Here is a 22,484-nt window from a genome sequence, read left to right as displayed (position 1 = left end):
ATAGATTTTGGATTGTTGTGTCTTTGTTGTCATTTGCTTCTAGGTATTTTTTAATTTCCTCTTTGATTTCTTCAGTGATCCATTGGTTGTTTAGTAGCATGTTGTTTAGTCTCCACGTGTTTGTGCTTTTTGCAGTTTTTTTCTTGTTGTTAGTTTCCAGTTATATAGCGTTGTGGTCGGAAAAGATGCTTGATATGATTTCAATTTTCTTAAAGTTACTGAGGTTTGATTTGTAGCCCAGGATGTGATCTGTCTTAGAGAATGTTCCATGTGCACTTGAGAAGAATGTGTATTCTGTTGCTTTTGGATGAAATGTCCTATAAATATCTATTAAGTCCATCTGGTCTAATGCTTCATTCAGGGCCTGTGTTTCCTTATTGACTTTCTGTCTGGATGATCTCTCCATTGCTGTAAGTGGGTTTTAAAGTCCTCTTTTGTCAATTTCTTCTTTTAAGGTTGTTAGCAGTTGCCTTATATATCGAGGTGATCCTATGTTGGGTGCATATATATTTGCAATTGTTATATCTTATTCTTGGATTGATCCTTTGATCATTATATAATCTCCTTTCTCTCTTATAATATTCTTTAAGGTCTGTTTTGTCTGATACGAGTATTGCTACTCCAGCTTTCTTTTGATTCCCATTTGCATGGAATATTATCATCCATCCTCTCATTTTCAATTTTTAATGTGTCCCTAGAACTGAAGTGGGTCTCTTGAAGATAGCATATATATTGGTCTTGTTTTTGTATCCATTCAGCCAGTCTGTGTCTTTTGGTTGGGGCATTTAGTCCATTTACATTTAAGGTAATTATCGATATGTATATTCTCATTGCCATTTTATTAACTGTTTTGGGTTTGTTTTTGTTGGAATTTTTTTCTTTTCTTCTTTTCCTCTCGTGGTTTGATGACTATCTTTATTGTATTTAGTTGCTTTTTTGTATTTGTGTGTGTATCTATTGTAGATTTTTGGTTTGCAGTTACTTCTGATGTTTCAATACAGGAATATATATATATATATATATATATATATATATATATATATATATATATATATATATATTTTCCAGTGTCCTGCATCTGTACCCTCCTGTTCTCATGATTTCTGATTTTGGTAGCATACTTGCATGTGGATGATTTCCTACCTTTACTGTATGTATGCCTTTATTGGTGAGCCTTGTCATTTGTAATATTTTTGTTTCTAGTTGTGGCCTTTTCTTTTCCACCTAGAGAAGTTCCTTTAGTATTTGTCATAAAGCTGGTTTAGTGATGCTGAATTCTCTTAGCTTTTGCTTGTCTATAAAGCTTTTGATTTCTCCTTCAGATCTGAATGAGAGCCTTATTGGGTAGAGTAATCTTCATTGGAGTTTTTTTCCTTTTATCACTTTATCATGTCACTGCCTTCTGGCCTGCAGAGTTTCTGCTGAAAAATCTGCTGATAACCTTATCAGGGTTCCCTTGTATGTTATTTGTTTCTTTTCTCTAGCTGCTTTCAGTATTTTCTCTTTGTTGGAGTTCCCATCGTGTCTCAGTGGAAATGAATCTGACTAGCACCCATGAGGGTGCAGGTTCAATTCCTGGTCTCAGTCAGTTAAGGATCTGGTGTTGCTGTGAGCTGTGGTGTAGGTCACAGACACAGCTCAAATCTGGCATTTCTCTGACTGTGGTGTAGGCCAGCAGCTACAGCTCCGATTTGACCCCTAGCCTGGGGAATCTCCATATGCTGTGGGTGCAGCCCTAAAAAGACAAAAAAAAAAAAAATTCTTTGTCTTTAATTTTTGATCATTTTGATTAATATGTGTCTCAGGGTGTTCCTCCTTGGGTTTATTTTATATGGTACTCGTGCTTCCTGGATTTGGGTGAGTGATTCCTTTCCCACATTAGGGAAGTTTTCAGCTATTATATCTTCAATTTTTTTTTCTGGCCCTTTCTCTCTCTCTTTTCTCCTTCTGGCATCCCTATAATATGGATGTTGGTGCATTTAATGTGGTCCAAGAAGTCTCTGAGACTGTATTCATTTCTTTTCAATTTTTTTTCTCTTTTCTGTTCCACATCAGTGATTTCCACTAGACTGTCTTCCTCCTTGCTAATTCATTCTTCTGCCTCCTGTATTCTACTGTTGGTTGCTTCTAATGAAATTTTTGTTACTGTATTTTGAATCTCTGCTTGCTTAATCATTAAATCTTGTATTTCTTTGCTCAGTGTTTCTTGTAAATTATCAATCTTTGCCTCTGGTTTATTTCCAATATCTTGAGTCATCTTCACTATCATCAGTCTAAAGTCTTTTACATGGAGGGTGATACTCTCCAGATCACTTAGCTGTTTTTCTGAGCTTTTCTTCTGGCTCCTTTATCTGAGTCATAATTCTCTGCCTTTTCATTTTGTATAGATTTTTGGTGTGGTCTCGTTTTTGCAGACAATACTGTAGCCTCTCTTGCTTCTGATGTTCGCCCCCCCCTTGTGGCCAAAGTTGGTATAGGGGGAAAGACTGGTGCCTGTCCACTGGTAGGTGGAGCTGATTCTTATCCCTCTGGTGGGTGGTGCTTTGTCTCTGGGTGATATTAGAGAGGCTGTGTGCCTGGGTTTCTTTAGGCAGCCTGTTTGCTGATGAGTGGGGCTGTGATCCCACCTGGATTATTGTTTGACCTGGGACTTCTCAGTGCTGATGGGTGGGGCCAGATTTTTCAAAAATGGCCACCTCTAGAGGAACAGACACTGATGATTATTCCAGAGACCTTTGCCTCCAATGTCCTTCCCCCATAATGAGCTACAGTCACTCCTTTATTTCCCAGGAGATCCTCCAAGAACTGCAGTCAGGTCTGACTCAGATTCCTGTGGAATCTCTGCTTTGCCCTGGGACCCAGTGCACATGAAAGCTTGTGTGCACCTTTCAAGAATGGGGTCTCTGTCTACCCCAGTCCCATGGAGCTCTTTCACACAAGCCCCACTGGTCTTCAATGCCAAATGCTCTGGGGGCTCTCTCTCCCAAAGCCAGATCACCAAGTGTGGGGACTGATGTGGGACTAAGAACTCTCACTCCCACAGGTGAGTCTCTGTGATACAGTCACTTTTCCGTCTGTGGGCTGCCCACCCAATGGGTATGGGGTTGCTTATATCATGTAATAGTCCCTCCTGCTGTCTTGATGCGGCCTTCTCTTTGTCTTCTGGAGTAGGTTATCTTTGATAGTTTGCAGTCTGTCTGGTTGAAGATTGTTCATCAGTTGATTGTAATTTTGTTGCTTTTATGAGAGAAGGTGAGCTCCAGTCCTTCTACTATGCCATCTTAATCTCATCTAACCCTGAGTTGTTTTAAATTTAACTTCCTTACTAAACTTTTATTAGTTCCGATAATTTATTGTAATTTTTTTAATTTCTAGGAAATAAATTTGAAATTTACAAACCATATAATTTATTCCCATAGTTTACACTTTCTGCTTTTCTCACCTTACTAAATTATCTAGACCTTCCAGAACACCATAATTATGTAGTTGTACAGCCATCCTTGATATCTTGATCATCTGAATGGGAAGTAGTGTTTAGACATTAAGAATTATTTATGGCTGTTGGTTGGACATTCTTTACCCTGTAGGGGAGATATTCTATCATTTGTACTTTATTTACTAATATTTACATCAGGATTACATATTGAATTTTAACACCTATCAAGACCATGATTTTTTTTTATCCTTTGACCTATTGACTTGATATGTTAATAGTGAGCCAACATATTCTTCTTTTTGCCTTATCTGACAAAGGGTGCATATTCTCAGTGTTTCTTAACTTGGATAACTTTTAGTTTACCAAGTATTACATAACAAACATCATTGTTTAAGTTGACAAATAGGAGAAGTATTTTGAAATAAAACTTTCATTCCTTTGACATAAATTTAGTGTAACCTAAATTCTATAATAAAGAGTACATTTCTTTTCTCCGGCCAAAATAAGTAGATTGTGTTAAGTCCTACCTACTGTAAGGACCTATAAGTTTCTTTCTTTCTTTTTATTTATTTATTTATTTATGTCCTGGTAGGGCTGCACCCATGGCATGTGGAGGTTCCCAGGCTAGGGGTTTAATCAGAGCTGTAGCTGCCAGCCCAACTCACAGCCACACCAACACCAGATCAGAGCAACGCTAGATCCTTAACCCACTGAGCAAGGCCAGGGATCGAACCCACATCCTCATGGATACTAGTCAGGTTTGTTAACTGCTGAGCCACAATGGGAACACTAGGTTTCTTTTTTTTAGTAATTGTAATCAAAATGGTCCTGGCTGATTGGCTAACAGTCAACATATAATTCTCTATCTGGAGGGACTTTGGTTCAAAAGAGTAAACCTTAAACTACAATCCTCACCCCTCTTAACTCGCTGAAGAATTTTGTCATGATTTTTGCTTGGCCTCCGCCCTGAGTATCACCTCTTGGTTTCAGAGCAAAGAAACAGAGAATGCTGAAGTCCCTTCTCTGGCTAAATTCTTTTTCCATACTCCCCACCCCACCTCAAATTTCTACAGTAGAGGAGTTCACTACTAGTGGTGGGAAACCTGCTCCAGTCTGGGTGATGAATCTAAAACCAGCAGGAAAACGTGGCCCTGTTTGTGAGGATTCCCATGTCTCCTTGACTATCTTCCTACGTGACACTAACTGGGGCACTGTGTCTCCCATGTGTGCCTGTAACATTAAGCTGTAGAGTCTGCAGCTTAAGGTCTCTGCGTGGAGATGCCATTCAAACCTGTGCATCAGCATTTAGCGGGCCCAGTGCTTCCTGGAAGGCGAAGCTGGATTTTCTTGTGGGTACGTAAACATAAGTATGAGGAGATAAGCACTGTCCTTAACTTTTGTTTCCTCAAGGAGTCTTTGTAAAAGGGAGTTTTCTGTCAGTTGTAAGAACTTGAAATTAAGTGTTTTGAAGTAGGGTGGGAACAATTCAACATAAAATATAGTAATTTTGAGCTAATCTCCTTAGATGATAGATGTTGGAGGCTATATATTTGGGACAATTTATGGCTGTTAGTATATACTTGAAAAGCTTTCATTTCACATTTCATTTCTGACTTTTAATTATGGCATAAAATAAATCTCATCAAGATTTTCAACCTAGGAGCCCTTTTGATAACCCGGTGGTAGGTTTTCTGTTGTGGTACACACCCTGACACTGAGGATGTGGGATGAAGATGTAAGTCATTTTCAGATTTTTCCTGCTGTACCTTGGTTTTTATCTTGTGTCCACATGCATTGAAGTGGTATTTCTGGCTGCAGATGATAAGCTCAGATTCTGTCTGAGAATTTTACAGAAGCAAACATGGAGCAAGACAGCAGTCAAACTATCAGACACACGAACCTTCCATGTCATTTCTTGGAACTACATTCCAAAGAAACCCTAACTATCCAAACTCATTCTGATGTATATTCACATACATATAGATTCCTCAAGATAAGCGGTCTGAGATTTTTGCTCTACTTACACACTTAATAAGTATATAACTTACTATACCCATAAACATTTGTGAGACACTGATTTTTATTACTTATCAGAAGGCTAGATAATTACAGAATCATCATGGAAATAGCTAATAGAAAGTTCGGTTGTATAGATGTCCCCATGTGCAGTCTAAATTAGGCGAGTTGGAAACTGAAGTTAATTGTAAATAAGAAATCAGCTCAGTTTCACAGAAGAAGATTCACAGAACTAAAACTGAAGGTGGAATTCTCTTTTCAGTTCTTTGCCCTTCCTCCAGTAAAGTTAGCTTTTGAGATATTCTCAATAATTTGGGGATTAATCACTTAAAAGAAAAATGGCTAAGGAAATGAATAGGTACAATACACAAAAATACAAATGACCAATACAGAGAAGAAAATTATTCACCCTCACTTGTAATCAAAGAGATGAAATCCTAAGATAAAAATCCACAATCCTCGGTGTTGAAAGTGCTGGGAAATGGGAAATGGGCTGGTGGATTTTTGCTGGGAGCAGATTGGTCCTTTTGCCCTAGAGCCTAGAATGGCATTAGGTATCAGCATACTCAGATAATTTGACCAGGCAAGTCTGCTTTTAGGCATTAATCTACAAAAATACATGTTTACGAGTGATATCAAAGCTTTGTGGGTATATATTAGGAAAAAAAGATTGGAGATAAATGTTTCAGCAAGGGGCCATTTAATAAGAGAATACTCTTCAGCCATTAAAAGGAAGGATGTATACTTCTATTTTTGTACTCATTGTTAAGTTTAAAATTAGGTTATAAAACAGTGTGGTTTAAAAATGTATGTATGTCACATATAGCCTATATATTTTATATATGTATATAATTCTATAATATATAATTACCCGTGTTTGCATATGTTCTAATATACACATATATATTAAAATATTTCCTGGGAGTTCCCTGGTGGCCTAGTGGTTAAGGGATCTGGTGTCATCACTGCAATGGCTCAGGTCACCTCTTTGGCACAGGTTTGATCCCTGACTGGGGATCTTCTTCCTCATGCCATGGTGTGGCATATGCATAAATAGGTAAGTAGATAGATAGAATATTGCCTTTTCACATTTTTGTTGTTGTTGAGGGGGCAGTGATAATGGATTACTTTTATACTCAGGGAAAAGAATTAAATGAATTAATAAATGAGAACTCAAGAGTCAGTAAAGGGGCAGCGGTGTCTGTTCTTCTAGACATAATACCTTACCGCTACTTAGGCCAAGTTTTCTGTGTCCTAAAGATGTGGCTTTGCTTGATGGCTTTATCTAAAAATTTGAATAGTGTAAATTGTAAACAGAAAAATCATGGATTTTTGCTTATAAGGAACTTTCAGGATGTTGTTAACTGTGGTTAGATTTTCCAGTTAGCAATGCGATTTATGCATTTAATAGATGAAAAGCGCTGTTACTATATTCAGTTATTAGCATCTGCATTTCTTTACAGAAGAAACTGAACAAAGGTACACAATACATACCACCATTCAGGGTGGCTTTCATGTAAGCTGACTCCTAAAACTAGGCAGAATATCAGACTAGAAAAAGAGGAAGCTACTTCTATTAAAATAATGGGTTTATTGTTATTGTTAAATTTAGTTCTGTTTTTAAACTTAAAATCAAATATATTTGATGCAGTTTCCACATCTAAAAATTTTATTGCATCTCTCCCACTCTTGCTGATTTGCCAGGGGATGTAACTCATACAGCAAATCAGAGGCAACATGTGATTCGTGTGTGTGATTTGTAGAGTAGCCTGGCCTCTTTAAGGATAGAGGGCACTATGGATTATTAACATCAGATACATTAGCTCTTGGCATTTGCCTGTCACCTGATCCCCAGTTTTGTTTTTCGGATTCACTGGCTTGTTTCATGTGGTATCCACCTGGTTACCTCTTTTACATATTCAGGTTTGGAAAATTTTGTTGAGCCAGGACTATGCTGTATCATCTTCACTGATTTTCCACCTAAGGAATTAGTATGAAATCTTTGTTACAAAGTAAAATAAAACATTGTGTTTTTTTTTGTTTTTTTTTTTTTACTGCAGTCACTATAGTGACCTTCCTGGTCTTTGGGAGATGGTCTTTTCCATTTTGGCTGATGTCAATTCCTTGAAGGACATGAATTTAGTATGAGGAACACTCCCAAAAGGGGGAAGAAAACTGATTATTGGCTTTTTCTATACCCACATCAATTATGTATAGTAACTGCTCCCTTATTCATACCTCTTCCCCTTCAAACAAAGGGAAGATCCCATAGTAAATAAAAGTAAAGTAATATGACCAGTGTCACTGAGGATAACTTTTGATTTGTCAAACAGAACAAGAGCCGTATGTTCCGGGTACAGTTCAGTGGAGGCTCAAAGGAGCAGGCGCTGGAACACTGCTGCAGCTGTGTGCAGAACCTGGCCCAGTACATACCCGTCCAGGTGCCCGACGGAGCCAGCCAGGAGCTCAGGCCAAGTCCTGGCTCCCCGAGAGCAGGTGGAAGCCAAGGGAAGGATGCTGCACAGAGCATCCCACCACAGCCTGGGGTAAGTAGTGTTGGTTGTACAAGAAACCTGACAAGGTAGCGCTCTCTGGGGGCCAAAATCATAGTGGAAGTTGCTGAGTCCACCACGTTTGTAGGTTAAAGATATCTAATGTTGAGGGACTTACTTGTTTTTACTGACATATAAATGACTTAAAATATTAGTTTCCCTGCTGTGTAGCACTAGGAACTTTGTTTAATCACTTGTGATGACTCTATACATGTATGTGTAACCAGCTCAGCACGCTGTACAGTAGAAAATTGACGGAACACTGTAAACCAGCTATAATGGAGAAAATAAAAATCATTATTAGAAAAAGAAACAAATTGAGTTTATATACAATCTAATAGGATGCAGTGAGAAGAACATGACTGAAAATGCATGACCTGAGTCTTAGAATGAGAACTACTAAACAAACCCAAATTGAGGAGCACTATTCAAAACAAATGGCTTGTAATTTTCAAACGTGTTAACCAAGAAAATCAAGAAAAAAAGCTAAGAATGTGTTCCAGCTTTCTTTGTAAGAGACTAAAGATACATGAAATCACAATGTATAATTTTTTTTTACTTTTCTTAAAATTTATTTATTTTTTCCCACTGTACAGCAAGGGGATCAAGTTATCCTTACATGTATACATTTTTCCCCACCCTTTGTTCTGTTGCAATATGAGTATCTAGACATAGTTCTAGACAATGTATAATTTTGAATTGAATCATTATGCTCTACAGGAAATTAGTCAGAAAATAAGCGAAACTCGACTGGGGTCTGAGGATTAGGTGGTAGCGTCAGTGTTAATTTCCTGGTTTTGATGGTCAAAATGTGATGATGTAGAATATTCTTGTTACTAAAGAATTTGGCAGTGATGGAGATTAATATATATTTTCCTTCAAACAGCGAATATATAATTTCCTTGTTTATTTGCTTTTAACATTTTTTTAAAACTAGAACTGAGTTGTTATTTTCTATAATAAAATGTATCACCTTAAAAATATTAGTTTCAGGTGTACGACATAGGGGTTTTATATTTTTACGTATTACAAAGTGATCACCACAATAAGTCTGGTTATTAGCCTCTATACAATTACTGACTGTATTGCTTGTACTGTACATTATATCCGTGTGACTCCTTTGTAACTGGAAGTTTGTGCCTTTTAATTCCTTTCACCTAGTTTACCCATCTCCCCACCCCGCAACCACCAGTTTGTTCTCTGTATCTGTGAGTCTGTTTGTTTTATATTTGTTTGTTTCTATTAGATTCCACATATTACCATGTGTGTGTATACGTACACCTCATCTTTATCCATTCATCTGTTGATGGACACCTAGGTTGCTTCCATATATTGGCTATTGTGAATAATGCTGCAGTAAACATAGGAGTGCATATATCTTCTCAAATTAGTGTTTTTGATTTCTTCAAATCAGTACCCCGAAGTGGAATTATCAGATCATATGGTAGCTCTGTTTTTAATTTTTTGAGAAACCACTATACTGTTTTCCATAGTAGCTATGAACTTACCTTCCCACCAACAGTGCGTAAGGGTTCCCTTTTCTCCACATCCTTGTGACACTTCCTATTTCTTGTTTTTTTGATAATAGCCATTCTGACCAGTGTGAGGATAGCTTATTGTGTTTTTGATTTGCATTTCCCTGATGATGAGTGAGGTGGAGCATCTTTTCATGCGCCTTTGGCAAGGACAATAAAAGCAAAAATAAACAAATGGGACTACATCCAACTAAAAAGCTTCTCACAGTGAAGGAAATCATCAACAAAACAAAAGCAATTACTGAATGGGAGAAGGTATTTGCAAATGATATGTCCAATAAAGGGTTACTGTCCAAAATTACGAGACTCATATAACTCAAAATCAAAAAAAATCCCCAGATTAATAAAAAAGAAATGGGCAGAGGACCTGAAGACAATTTTCTAAAGAGGACACCGAATGACTTTTTAAAATATTCACAGCCTCATTGTAGCTACTAGAAATTTAGACTAGCCAGGGGTCGCAGGTGTCTTGTGGGTGTCACTATAGAAAACAGTGGTGCTCAAAGTATGATGTATGGACCCTTCCGTGAGACTTTTTCAGGGGTCCACAAAGCCCACCTTATTTGGGTAATAACATTAACACACTGTTTGCCCATTTCACTGTAAATATTTGCGATAATGGGACAAAAGCATTGTGAGCAAATCAAGGCAGTGGCATCCAGCTGTACCAGCAGTCATGTTCTTCACGAGTCACTCACAGTAAGACCCAACCATCAAAACCATCCACATCCTGAAGCGCGATGGCTGTCTCCTGGGAAAGCACCTGTGTGACTGCATTGGGAGCTGAACTAGCCTCTTCAAGGAACACGGTTTTACTTCAACAACGGACAGGCTATGGTTATTTCAGATCTGAGTATCTGGTAGACATTTTCTCAGATGAATGAAACAAGCCCATCATTTCAAGAAAACAACTGCGGGTATTTATAACCTCATCCTTTTTGTGTGTGTTTTTTCTTTTTTGGCCTCCCCATGGCATATGGAGTTCCTGGGCCAGAGATCATATTTGAGCCACAGTTGCAACCTACACCTCAGCTGTGGTAATGCCAGATCCTTTAACCCACCACGCAGGGCCAGGGATCAGAGCTGTATGCTGGCACTGCAGAGATGCTGCCCATCCTGTTGTGCTACTGTTCCCAATTGATAGTATTTATCAACAATGATGAAGTAAGCTTTTCATGTGAAAAACAGAATCTGGGAAAACTTGTATCTACCACTTGAGCTTCGTAGGTTCCTGACCTATAAGACTTTCTGGATAGTATTATCAGTGAACATGATTTTCTAAAATAATTACATGACAAAATATTTCAACATTTGGAATATCTGTATAGTCTAGCAAACTAGCATTTTTCAAGTGACGAATACATGATGCTGCAAAATCATGCATGGATAAAAGATCCAAAGTGCAAAATAGACCAATGGATTCTATTTATTTACTTTTGTGCCTATTCATCTCTCTCATCTATTTCCTGTTTCACACGTTCCCCCAGCCCCCTCTCCTCTGGTAATCATCTGTTTGTTCCCTGTATCTGTAAGTCTCTGTTTCATTTGTTCATTTGTTTTTTAGATTCCATATATAAGTGAAATCATACAGTATTTGTCTTTCTCTGACTTAACTTCATTTAGCATAATATCCTCTAAGTCCACCCATGTTGTCACAGGTGACATGATTTCATTCTTTTTTATGGGGGAATAATATTCCTTTGTGGCTGGTGTGTGTATATACCACATCCTCTTTATCCATTCATCTATCAGTAGGGTTAGTTTGCTTTCAGATCCTGGCTACTGTGAATAATGCTGCAGTGAACCCAGAGGTGCATGTATCGCTTTCGATTGGTTTGTTTTCTTTGGAAAAATACCCAGAAGTGGAATTGCTGCATCATATGCTACTTCTCTTTTTAATTTCTATTCAGTAAATGGTGTTGGCAAAACTAGACTAGTTTCTCACACCATATACAAAAATAAAATCAATAGAATTTAATTTAAAAAAAATTGGCAGATGACCCGAATAGACATTTTTTCCAAAGAAGACATACAGATGGCCAACAAGTACATAAAAAGATGCTCAGCATCGCACATCTTTAGGGAAATGCAAATCAAAACCACAATGAGGGGAGTTCCCCCTTTGACACAGTGGGTCAGGAATCCCAATGCAGTGACTCAGGTCACTGCAGAGGCACAGGATTGATCCCTGGCTTGGCGCAGTGAGTTAAAGGATCCGGCATTGCCACAGCTGTGGCATAGGTCGCAGCTATGGCTCAGATTCCGTCCTTGGCCTGGGAGCTTCCATATGCCATGGATGCAGTCATAAACAAATTTAAAAACTTTAAAATAAAAAACCCACCTTGAGAAATCCTCACACCTTTCAGAATGACTGTGATCAGAAAGACAAGATGTGGAGAAAAGGGAACCTTTGTGCATTCTTGATGGCAATGTAAATTGGTGCAACCACTATGGAAAACAGTACAGAGATTTTTCTTTTCTTTTCTTTTTTGCCATTTCTTGGGCTGCTCCCGTAGCATATGGAGGTTCCCAGGCCAGGGGTCGAAATCAGAGCTGTAGCCGCCAGCCTATGCCAGAGCCACAGGAACACGGTATCCAAGCCACGTCTGCAACCTGCACCACAGCTCACGGCAACGCCAGATTCTTAACCCACTGAGCAAGGCCAGGGATTGAACCCACAACCTCATGGTTCTTAGTCAGATTTGTTAACCACTGAGCCACGTGGGAATTCCAAGATTTCTTAATCCAAAGGATTATAATATAACAGAGTATGAAAAGTTCTTTGCTATAATTTCAGATTCTATCTTGTAACTAACAAACTATCACTTGTTGAGTTTTGGTGTCATGTCAAAAGAATATCCACAGTTACCTAAAAAACCTATTTTAAAATAACTGCCTTTTCCATCTGCATATCTGTGTGAAGCCAGATTTTCTTCACGTACTTCAACCAAAGCAACATGTGTCAGCAGATTGAATGTCTATAAGTGGGTAGGAGAGTCCAGCTAGATAGTAAAGAGATTTGTAAAAATCATTACATTTTTGTGTTAGGAAAGTTATTTTTCATTAAAATGTTTTTAATAGGAACATATAATAGGTTTATGATTTTTAAATGAATTAGTATTTATATTTTTCACTTTTAATATATATCAGATATAACTCAAACAAAAGCTTGAGAGACTAGAGTCTTAGGATAAAGAGTTTGAGAATCACTGTTAAGACTCTCTCCCGGAAGTACATATTCCAGCATTTTTTTGTGTGTAGTCAAAATGCTGTTAGCATAAGCATCTGCCTCTACTCTGGGGATGGAATTCCAGTTTCAAGCTGGGAGTTTTTATTTTCTGTCTTAGGTGATGGTTTGGAAAACCTGGCTTTCCACCATTTCATCCTGTTCCCCTTAAACTCACTGGGCCAAGACAATTTGTTTTTGCTGTTTTATTGCCAACTTTCTTGTCATTCATAGTTTACCTGGGGCAAACATAGATTTTACATTATTTATCATAAAGTTTTTTTTTTCCTTTCTTGTTTCTTTTTTGGGGGGCGGGGGGCGTCTTTTTGTCTTTCTAGGGCCGCACCTGTGGCATATGGAGGTTCCCAGGCTAGGGGTCCATTCTGAGCTGTAGCCACTGGCCTACGCCACAGCAACAGCCTCGCCAGATCTGAGCTGTGTCTGTGACCCACACCACAGCTCATGGCAATGCAGCATCCTTAACCCACTGAGCGAGGCCAAGGATCAGACGCGCGTCCTCATGGATGCCGACGCGCATCTGATCCCTGGCCTCACGCATTAACCACTGAGCCATGAAGGAAGTCCATAAAGTCTTTTTCTTTAAACCACTGCCGTGTGATTTCCTCAACTGCTTTGTTTGCCAACTCAGATTCTGATGTTTTAGAATTCTTACCCTTCATTTGTTTCTGCATGACCTTTTTTGGTGAAGATGTCTTAAATACCAAAGCTGCTTCTAACAAAGCAGTTTAAACTGGATCTAGCTGAAACCATTTTCCTCATTAGCTCCTGCTGTATTTTTTAAGAATCCCCTCTCGCCAAACAGAATGGAGTGGTTTCTTATAAGGTGCTTTCTTGCTTATGATCCTCTGCCCCTTTCCTTTCTTTGTAGGGTTCATTGGTCAGCTGTCGGATTCAGATTTTAGTGCCCAGTGCATGGGGATGCAACAGGACCCTAATAGGGGCCCAGAATTTGGGCACTAGGTCTGGAATGCCTTGCAAGGTAATGAGGTACCTTCTACCACATCAGTCTGGAACCAAAACAGTTCTCTAAATATGCAAAGAAAAACTGAGGTGGTACTACACAGAAATAAGTGTGGGCACGGGCTGTGAGATGCAGCAGCAGATGAAGGCTCTGGCTCTCTGATGTAACAGCTAGTCTCAAATATCAAGGTAGAAATAATTTCACAGTGGAAACTTTCATGTCTTTCTTGATTCTGTATTCAAGTCTTGCTCTCTTCTGCAAGATGGCTCAGTGTTGTGCAAAGACCACAGGCTTTGGGATCAAAGGCAGATTTAGATTTGACTCCTGGCCTTGGTGCATGATGTCATGCAAGTCGCTGAACATCACCTGTAAAACTCTAAAATTCTGAGACTGAAATTCTGTCTGTAAAGCACCTAGTACAGCACCTGGCAGGTGTCTAAATAACATGTTCCATTATTACTATAATCGCCAGAGCTGTTAGGCTCTCAGATCTGCCTTCCCTTGCAAATGAACAGATGAACATTCTTATCAGTTACTAGCAAGGGCTGGACCTCCAAGTCAATGGCCATGATAAGATGGAGTGTCTGAGGCTGCAGAGCAGGAGACAAGATAAACCTACTGGGTTAATTCTCCAGAGTGCACACACTGTGAAGCACTCACTGCTGAGAACATTCTAGTCTTCTTAATGACAAAGACTCCTAAGGTTTGCCCTTACCTGCTGCTATGCAAATTTGGTTATCATGCTTTTGCAAGCTCTGGCCAGGTTCTAGTCATCTTGCTGCTCTCCTCTATTCAGGTGTCTCTTTTTCCCAACATCTATATATTTTTCTTTTTTTTTTTCTTTTTCTTTTTTTTTTTTGTCTTTTTGCCATTTCTTGGGCCGCTCCCGTGGCATATGGAGGTTCCCAGGCTAGGGGTTGAATCGGAGCTTCAGCTGCCAGCCTAGCCAGAGCCACAGCAATGCGGGATCCGAGCCGCGTCTGCAACCTACACCACAGCTCACGGCAACGTCGGATCCTGAACCCACTGAGCAAGGCCAGGGATTGAACCCGCAACCTCATGGTTCCTAGTCGGATTCGTTAACCACTGCGCCACGACGGGAACTCCTATTTTGTTTTTCTAAAATAGCTATTCTCTGATTTCTCTTGTGACACAGCAGGTTAAGAATCTGGTGGTGTCACTGAAGTGGCTTGGGTCCTCTTGCGGTACAGGTTCAATCCCTGGCCTGGGAACTTCCACATGCCACAGGGGCAGACAAAAAAATAAAATAGCTGTTCTCTTCTTTGCAAATAGAGATAATTCCATGTTTCTATTTCAAGTTCTTGAGTCATTTCCTGGCTCATATTTTGTTTTTACTTTTTCTCAGCCTTGTAATTTTGCTAATTCTGGTCTAACCAGGTGTTTCTCAACCTGAAGGATTTGAAGACAGCCCAGCCCACCCAGAGAGGGGGCAGTTCCTAGGTGAACTCTTTCCTTTGTTAGCACAATATATCCAGAAGAAAGTGGCCAGGGGCTCACTCCCATGTGCATGGAGCCTTCCAATCCTGTGCACTCGAGTGCAGGAGCGTCCTTTCTAGAGCCACCACACTAGCCTCAGCTGCTTCCATCACACTTGGCTATAGTTCCCAGTGTTTGTAGCATATAAATTTTGGTTGATGTCTTTTCCAGTTGTTTACAGAATGTGGTGTGAACTGATCAGATGTTGTCTCTTAGGAAAACATCAAATATCAGTGCTAGAAGCAACACTAGGCAGTAGAATCTGACTTTTCCAGATGAGGAAACTAAACAGAAACTGGGCTTGCCTAAGGACTCCTAACTCGCTAGAGTCCCTCGACATTTTGTTCATTTTAATTTGAGTCTACTTGACTAGTTTTCTTTTTTCCTTTTTGTTCTTTCCTTCCTCTCTGACCCTCTGCACCCCATTTATGATGCTTCCAGATCTGCTTTTCTGCTAATAGCCGCTAACTAGCAACAGTCAGCTTTCTTGTGGGATAGGACTTCTGGCCTTCAGCACATGCTGCTGATAGAGACAGCTTCCACAGAGGGCCTTGGATTCTCCCTGTGTGATACCAGCTCACACCTGGAGATTGGCGGTGCAGCTGCCACAGGTATCCGGAACACAACCAGACCTACAGGCATGTGGCTGGGAAGGAGAAGTGGAGAGGCTCTTAGAAAAAAAGTGTGCTTTTTAGGTAGAAGCACCCTCAGAGCCTTTTATGCCTACAGGCCTCCTCCTATACTTTGTATTTGCCTGGAAAATATCCCCTGTATTCTGCTCGAAAACAAGCCCTCTCATAACAGGTTCCTTTGAACTAGCATAGACACTGGAGCATCCCTATACCTCATGCTTATTAGCACACACACCCCTACTGGACTCCCTCCACTATAAGCCAGAAATCTTATACTTCCATTCCAGCATTCCCTGGGTTGCCTACCCCCCAGCTTTTTAGGGCAGCTCGCATGGCATACGGAAGTTCCCAGAACACGGGTCCAATCAGAGCTGCAGATGCCGGCCTACACCACAGCCGCAGCTGTGTGGGATACGAGCTACAACTGCAACCTACGCCGCAGCTTGCGGCAATCCTTAACCCACCGAGCAAGGCCAGGGATCGGACCCCCATCCTCCTGGACACGAGTCTGGTTCTTAACGGGAACTCCCCTGGATTGTGTTCTGATTGCTTTACTTGCTAGGTTCTTACTGGGCTTTGGGTTCTTCAGGGCCAGACCTCTACCTTGTTCTTTGTGGATCCCTTCCCTTTATCACCTCAGTGTCTGGTATACAGTAGGCACGAACATTGTTGAATGAAGATACCTAGGAATTTTACTCACAGAAGAACTCATTCCCTCAGAATGTTTAAAAAAATTTTTTTAATAAAAAGTACTTCAATAATACATTTTAGAAGGTGACGAATGATGATCAGAAGCTGGGTAATGTCCACTGCCCTCCAGGACCAGCACATGGGCCTGGGCCGGGGGCTCTGAAGACTGAAGTACTGAAAAATACCATGGTGTCAGATGGGAAAGGCCCTAGCAGCCCATCAGACACTGAGGAACACCAGGTACAGGGCAGGTACCTCTACTGTGGTTAATCAAGTAACAGCAAACCTTAAACCAGGACAGACCACACCACCAATGATTTTACCACCTTTACTGATACTTTCTTTGAACATGAATGCATGTGTTGCCACTTCTTTAATGCCTGTGGTATTTATGATCATGGTCTACCAGTCTCCTAACTACAGGTTGTTTCATTGCAGTCACAGCAGAACCTGGAGCAGCAGCTGAGGGTACCAGCCAGCACAAGCACTCCAGGAGGAAGGATCTCAGTGACCTGGTTAGCTCAGGTAGGGCCTATTTCCGTGTTCAGTTTCCTCGTCAGGAAAAAGTGACCCTGAAGAATTCGTATTCCCCTCTTTACTCTCTTGTCCTACAAGAGTAGCTGAAAGCGTTACTACAGAGGATGGTAGAGACAGAGACAGGCCATCTCCACCTCCCCTTGTCAAATTAGATGTGATGGCACTCACTGAAGAACTAGTCTCCTGAGGAAATAAAAGGGGGACAGTGGTCTGTAGTGTTAGCCTTTCAATGTGTGAGATAAGGAATTTATTCAACACCTTCCCAGAAAGGGGAAGTAAAGGGAAGATTTCATGAAATCTGGGAACTGTTCTGACACAAATATCCATATGAACTTGGAATCAGATCAGTGATGGGTTCTGTAGGGACAGATTTGCACTCAAGCATTTCAGCTAAGGATGTATGGAAACCCAGGAGGATTTGACTCTACTACCACAGACCTGCTTTCCAGACATCCCCTATCTCCTCGCAGTTTGCCGTTACCAAAGAATCCTGAAGGACTGTTCATTCAGGCTCAGGGCTCCCAAGGTCTGCTCTGATGGGAGCTCCTTGAGGGTGGTGGTCTCACTGCCCTCCCCGCTGCACTCGAGTTAATGCTCGCCACAAAATCCTGCATGGAATTCATCATCAATTTTTATTTTTTCATTTTTTTTTTTTGTCTTTTTACTATTTCTTTGGGCCGCTCCCGCGGCATATGGAGGTTCCCAGGCTAGGGGTCGAATCGGAGCTGTAGCCACCGGCCTACGCCAGAGCCACAGCAACGCGGGATCCAAGCCGCGTCTGCAACCTACACCACAGCTCACGGCAACGCCGGATCGTTAACCCACTGAGCAAGGGCAGGGACCGAACCCACAACCTCATGGTTCCTAGTCGCATTCGTTAACCACTGCACCACGACGGGAACTCCAGTCATCATCAATTTTTAAGGATGAGTTTTCTTTTAAATTTATCTGTTAAATTATGCTAACTGGCATAAGAAAGAAAATAGGGGCATTTTCTCCATCTGGCTCACCACTCAAAATAAATGGATAATTACAAATTTAAAAATGTAAGAGGTGACAAGACCAGATAAGAATTCATGTCAATTTTTTAAAATAGCTCAACATCTATGACAAAAATTTAAAAGCCTCTTTGTCCAGCAGCAGGGCAGACTTCATAGTGCCCAGTTTGTAGTCTCGTATCTGCACTGGGGTTAGAGGGTAACTGATTCAGAGTTGCTAAGCCATAAAAAACTACAAGCAAGGTAGGATGTGATGTCCTTGTTCAGGAAGTATCTATCAGCGGCTATAAAAGGTGGTGTCCCTTAGCCCAGTTTACATCATATAGAAGGGCCACGTATAAACAAGAGAAAGCACCAGGCTGGGAGCTCAGATATGTTACTGTTTGTTCTGACCATCTGGACAGGTTGTCCTTTGATTATAAATTGGTAGAAACTCTTTGAAAGCAATTTAGCAATAGAGATGAAAGTTGATGTTGTATCTTATTGCCACAGTACCATTTCATCTACACAAATATACACTTAGAGGTTGTTTTTCAGTGTTTCTTATAGTAACAAAATTGGAAGTTTAACTTTACTAATAGGATAATAAGTGGTGAAAGGGTGCTATAACCAAAGGTAGGATTAAAAATACAGATAATAAAAGTGATATCTTTTATTTACTGACATGAAAAGATATCCATAGTACATTAAAATTTTTTAAAAGCTACATATACATAATAGCATGTTATGATTTGATTTTTGTAGTAAACACACACATACAAAATAAGTTTGGAAGGAGATACACTAACATCTTAACAGCTGCTCTTATTGGAGAGCAAGGCTTCCATTTTACTTTCATTTTCTTCTTTCCGAAACCTTTAGTCTGAAAAACTGGTCTGAATTTAGAAAAGTCAATGTCCATTGAAGATAGTTCCTAAAGAAATGTCAGTTATATACATATACACCAACCCATGGCATCCAGAGCAAGGGTAGAAAACCACCTACCTAATAGAATTACTGTAAACAGCAAATAAGATGGCCGAGTCAAAGACCCAAACGTAGGTGGACTACAGAGGGGGAGCCCATCTTCATCACAGGAGACTGGATCCAGTGTGGCCAAATCTCCCAAATTGCCAAGTACAGTCAGACTTATGGTTGCACTGTCCTAATATTTAAATATTGGCAACTCAGTCAACTGGCTTTAAAGTACTACAGGTTATCAAAGAAGACATACAGATAGCAAGTAAGCATGTGAGAAAAATGCTCAACACTGTATGACTTCATTTGTATGACAGCCTGGAAAAGACAGAATTGCAAGGTTTGGAGAACAGACCATGGTTGCCAGGGGTTGAGGGTCTAACAACAAGAGTAGGATTTCTGAGGAATGATGGACATGTTGTGTCTTGATTCTTGTGATAGCTACTTGCCTCTATTTGCCAGACCTCATGGATAGGACCAGTAAAAGACACTAAGTTCACTCTGTCCTTAGGACGGTCAGTTTGTGACCTCTTTTTTTTTTAATTTAAATTTTTTCCATTATAGTTGGTTTACAGTGTTCTGTCAGTTTCTACTGTATAGCAAATTTATACACACACACACATTCTTTTTCTCACATTATCTTCCATCATAAGTAACTAGATATGGTTCCCTGTGCTATACAGCAGGATCCCATTGCACATGCATTGCAAATGCAATAGTTGCATCTATTAACCCCAGACTCCCAGTCCACCACACTTCCTCCCACTCCCCCTTGGCAACAAGTCTGTTCTCCAAGTCCATGAGTTTCTTTTCTGTGAAAAGGTTCATTTGTGTTCCAGATATAAGTGAGATCATATGGTATTTGTCTTTCTCTTTCTGATTGACTTCACTTAGTATGAGAGTCTCTATAACCCATTCATCTGTCTTGGCTACTGTGAATAGTGATGCTATGACCATACGGGTGCATGTGTCTTTTTCAAGGAAAGTTTTGTCCAGATATAAGCCCAAGAGTGGGATTGCTGGGTCATATGGTAGTTCTATATTTAGTTTTCTGAGGTACCTCCACACTGTTTTCCATAGTGGGTGTACCACTTTACACTCCCACCAACTGTGTAGGAGGGTTCCCTTTTCTCCACGCCCTCTCCAGCATTTGCTATTAGTACAGAACCCAGTTTCCATATGGTGAACTGCTCATAACCACTCCTCCACCTATGAAGTGGGAAAGATGACCTAAGTTAGTGGAGTTAATTCACTGACAGGCTTATTAATCCACAAAACTCATCAGTTAAGCATAGCACAGCACTCTTAATAAGCAGGATCTTAATTCTGTAAATCATTTCATTAATATATTTGAACTACTTAAGGATACACATTTATCTCACTTCCTATGTATATCTAGAAAGATTATGTAAAGGAACTCTGTAGAGCCAGCTGACACTAATTTTGTGTCTGTTTCCCTAATCTTTCCTTAAGGCAAAGTTTTTCTGTGCTCTGTGATTCAGTCTGTTGCTCTCTCCTGTAATCCCCACAGTCTCTCCTGGCATCAGAGAAGCTGCCCCTTGTCTATGAACAATCTCCATGGAATGCGGAAGAGTTAGGCTCCTTCCTACGCTTATGCCTCATGGATCAGAATTTCCCAGCATTTGTGGAAGAGGTGGAAAAGGAACTAAAAAAGCTGTTGGGGCTGAGCGGTTAACATTCTATGTACATGCAGAACTGAGGAACTTGAAAGCACTGAGATAAAAAAAAAAAGCTCCCTCCTCGGAAAAGATATCAGAATAAAGAATATTATTCCAACACCTTTTATCAATGTTTTATTTTTAAAAACAGGTGAATCCACTTTTTTATACATCATTGCACTTCAACAATTACACAAAACACAAGTACATGCATCTACCATTACGCACCGCATGAGAACCCTGTCGGGTGAGAAAATCTACACTCAACCATTAAATCAATGAAAAAATACAGTGTCAACCCCAGAGTATAACTAGTTGCATAGAATACCATGCTATAACATTTCAAGGTCATTTAAACAAAAGGTAAATTATAAAAGTTTGCCTTAATCGAATGTACAATAAGGTTCAACACATCAGTGCAAAAGGATTTAAGAATTTACATGATTTAAGAAAAGAAATCACTTAAAAAGCAATCATACATATATACTGCAATTCATTATATCCATTCAGTGGACTGTTCCAGCTTTTTATCAAAGGTCATAGGTTAAGCCCTTAAAATTAAAATTTCAGTTTATATTACTCATCTTCATGTACCAGAACTGCACAAATTCCTCATCTGACAACATACAATAAGGAATGAGTATCAGCAGCTTAAAAATGAAACAAGCATTTATTTTATTTTGGATCTCTCCCACCCCCAAAAATATAAATATATATTTATATATTTATATACTGTATATATCTGTAGGTTTTGCTGTACTTTACAAAAATGTATCACTAGATGGCAGCAGTGCATTTTAGAGCTTTGCCAATTTAACAGCTGCATTAAGTAAAAAATGGCGCATGCACGATCTGATCCTCAGAGGACCTTTTCACTTCTATTTAAATATTTTAACAAAGGGGGAAAAAGCAACATTCACAGCACATCAAGCCCAAAATAGTTTACACCTTCTACACTGAAGCATTGTTTAAAATGTACCTGGCTAGGTCACCCTTACAGGAGAGGCTAAATAAGGCATGCTTTAGACAGTCGTCGTGGTGCTGCTCACTTGAAAGGGGAAAGAACCAAAGAGGTCCAAGCAGAAAATTTAGCAGGTCATGTTGCCACCAGTTTCAGGAACCTAAAGATCTGTGAAGAAAAGACACTTAGAAATTAAAAGGGAACATGCACTGATAACTTAAGACTACATCCATCAAGTGCCATGGTGAAACAAAGCTTTGGTTCAAACAGCATGCTCAGGGATGTGGTGTGAAATTCTGATCTCCATGTGCCTAACTGGAAGGCACTCCAGCCCAGCTGTGTGTGGCCACAATCCCAGCCTTGCCCTCAGAAGCAAAGTGGGACCAGGTGGACTCTGGGAATAATCCACCTAAGAAGGTGATGATTTTTACCTCTTTCTAAAGATACAAGTAAGCAATGATGCAGAGTATTTATTTCAAAACCATACATACTCTGAAATAGCGTTTATATAAATACATGAAACCACAGAATGTTCCTTTCCAGCTGCTGCTTTGAACAGACAGAACTTATTCCCTCAGTATCAGCTGCTCTGAAATGAACTAAAAGACCTTGCAACATAACATCAACTACTGAAGAATTCATAACAAGGTCAATGAGGCACATTCATTTGAGCAATTTTTTTAAACTTCTAAAGAAGGCGATACTTACATTATAAGAAGTACTTAATTTGTGTTTCTCTGGCGCAAGTTTTTATCTTTGTGATTGTTGGTAGAGTTGGTTTTCCTT

General features: G+C 39.9%; 2 protein-coding genes across 15 annotated transcripts in view; one reads left to right on the top strand and one right to left on the bottom strand.

Annotated features, from left to right (window-relative positions):
- The window catches only part of REC114 (REC114 meiotic recombination protein), a 171,019-nt gene extending 150,162 nt beyond the window's left edge, over positions 1-20,857 (top strand). For 6 of the 10 annotated variants that reach the window (XM_084968857.1, XM_084968856.1, XM_005656288.4 and 3 more), the window contains 4 exons: positions 7,786-7,998; positions 13,655-13,765; positions 17,005-17,091; positions 20,590-20,857. In XM_084968857.1, coding sequence (XP_084824983.1) covers positions 7,798-7,998; positions 13,655-13,765; positions 17,005-17,091; positions 20,590-20,754 — 564 coding nt within the window. In that variant the 5' untranslated portion in view covers positions 7,786-7,797 and the 3' untranslated portion in view covers positions 20,755-20,857. The remainder of the gene's footprint in view (positions 1-7,785; positions 7,999-13,654; positions 13,766-17,004; positions 17,092-20,589) is intronic. The other 4 variants (XM_084968862.1, XM_001928745.6, XM_084968861.1 and 1 more) reach the window with 1 other exon arrangement.
- A 2-nt stretch (positions 20,858-20,859) lies between these two features.
- The window catches only part of NPTN (neuroplastin), an 80,102-nt gene continuing 78,477 nt past the window's right edge, over positions 20,860-22,484 (bottom strand). For all 5 annotated transcript variants that reach the window (XR_014810562.1, XM_084968849.1, XM_021099079.2 and 2 more), the window contains 2 exons: positions 22,407-22,481; positions 20,860-21,866 (listed from right to left, as the gene is read on the bottom strand). Coding sequence is in view for 4 of the 5 variants with exons in the window: in XM_084968849.1 (XP_084824975.1) it covers positions 22,421-22,481 (61 nt within the window). In the remaining variant the exon portion in view is untranslated. The remainder of the gene's footprint in view (positions 21,867-22,406; positions 22,482-22,484) is intronic.

Source organism: Sus scrofa, chromosome 7, assembly GCF_054392235.1.
Source record: "Sus scrofa isolate SSC_HxYL_T2T_F1_AM1 chromosome 7, Sscrofa_HxYL_maternal_Yorkshire_Landrace_v2.0, whole genome shotgun sequence".
NCBI classification, from domain to species: domain Eukaryota; kingdom Metazoa; phylum Chordata; class Mammalia; order Artiodactyla; family Suidae; genus Sus; species Sus scrofa.
This window is presented reverse-complemented; position numbering and strand designations above follow the sequence as displayed.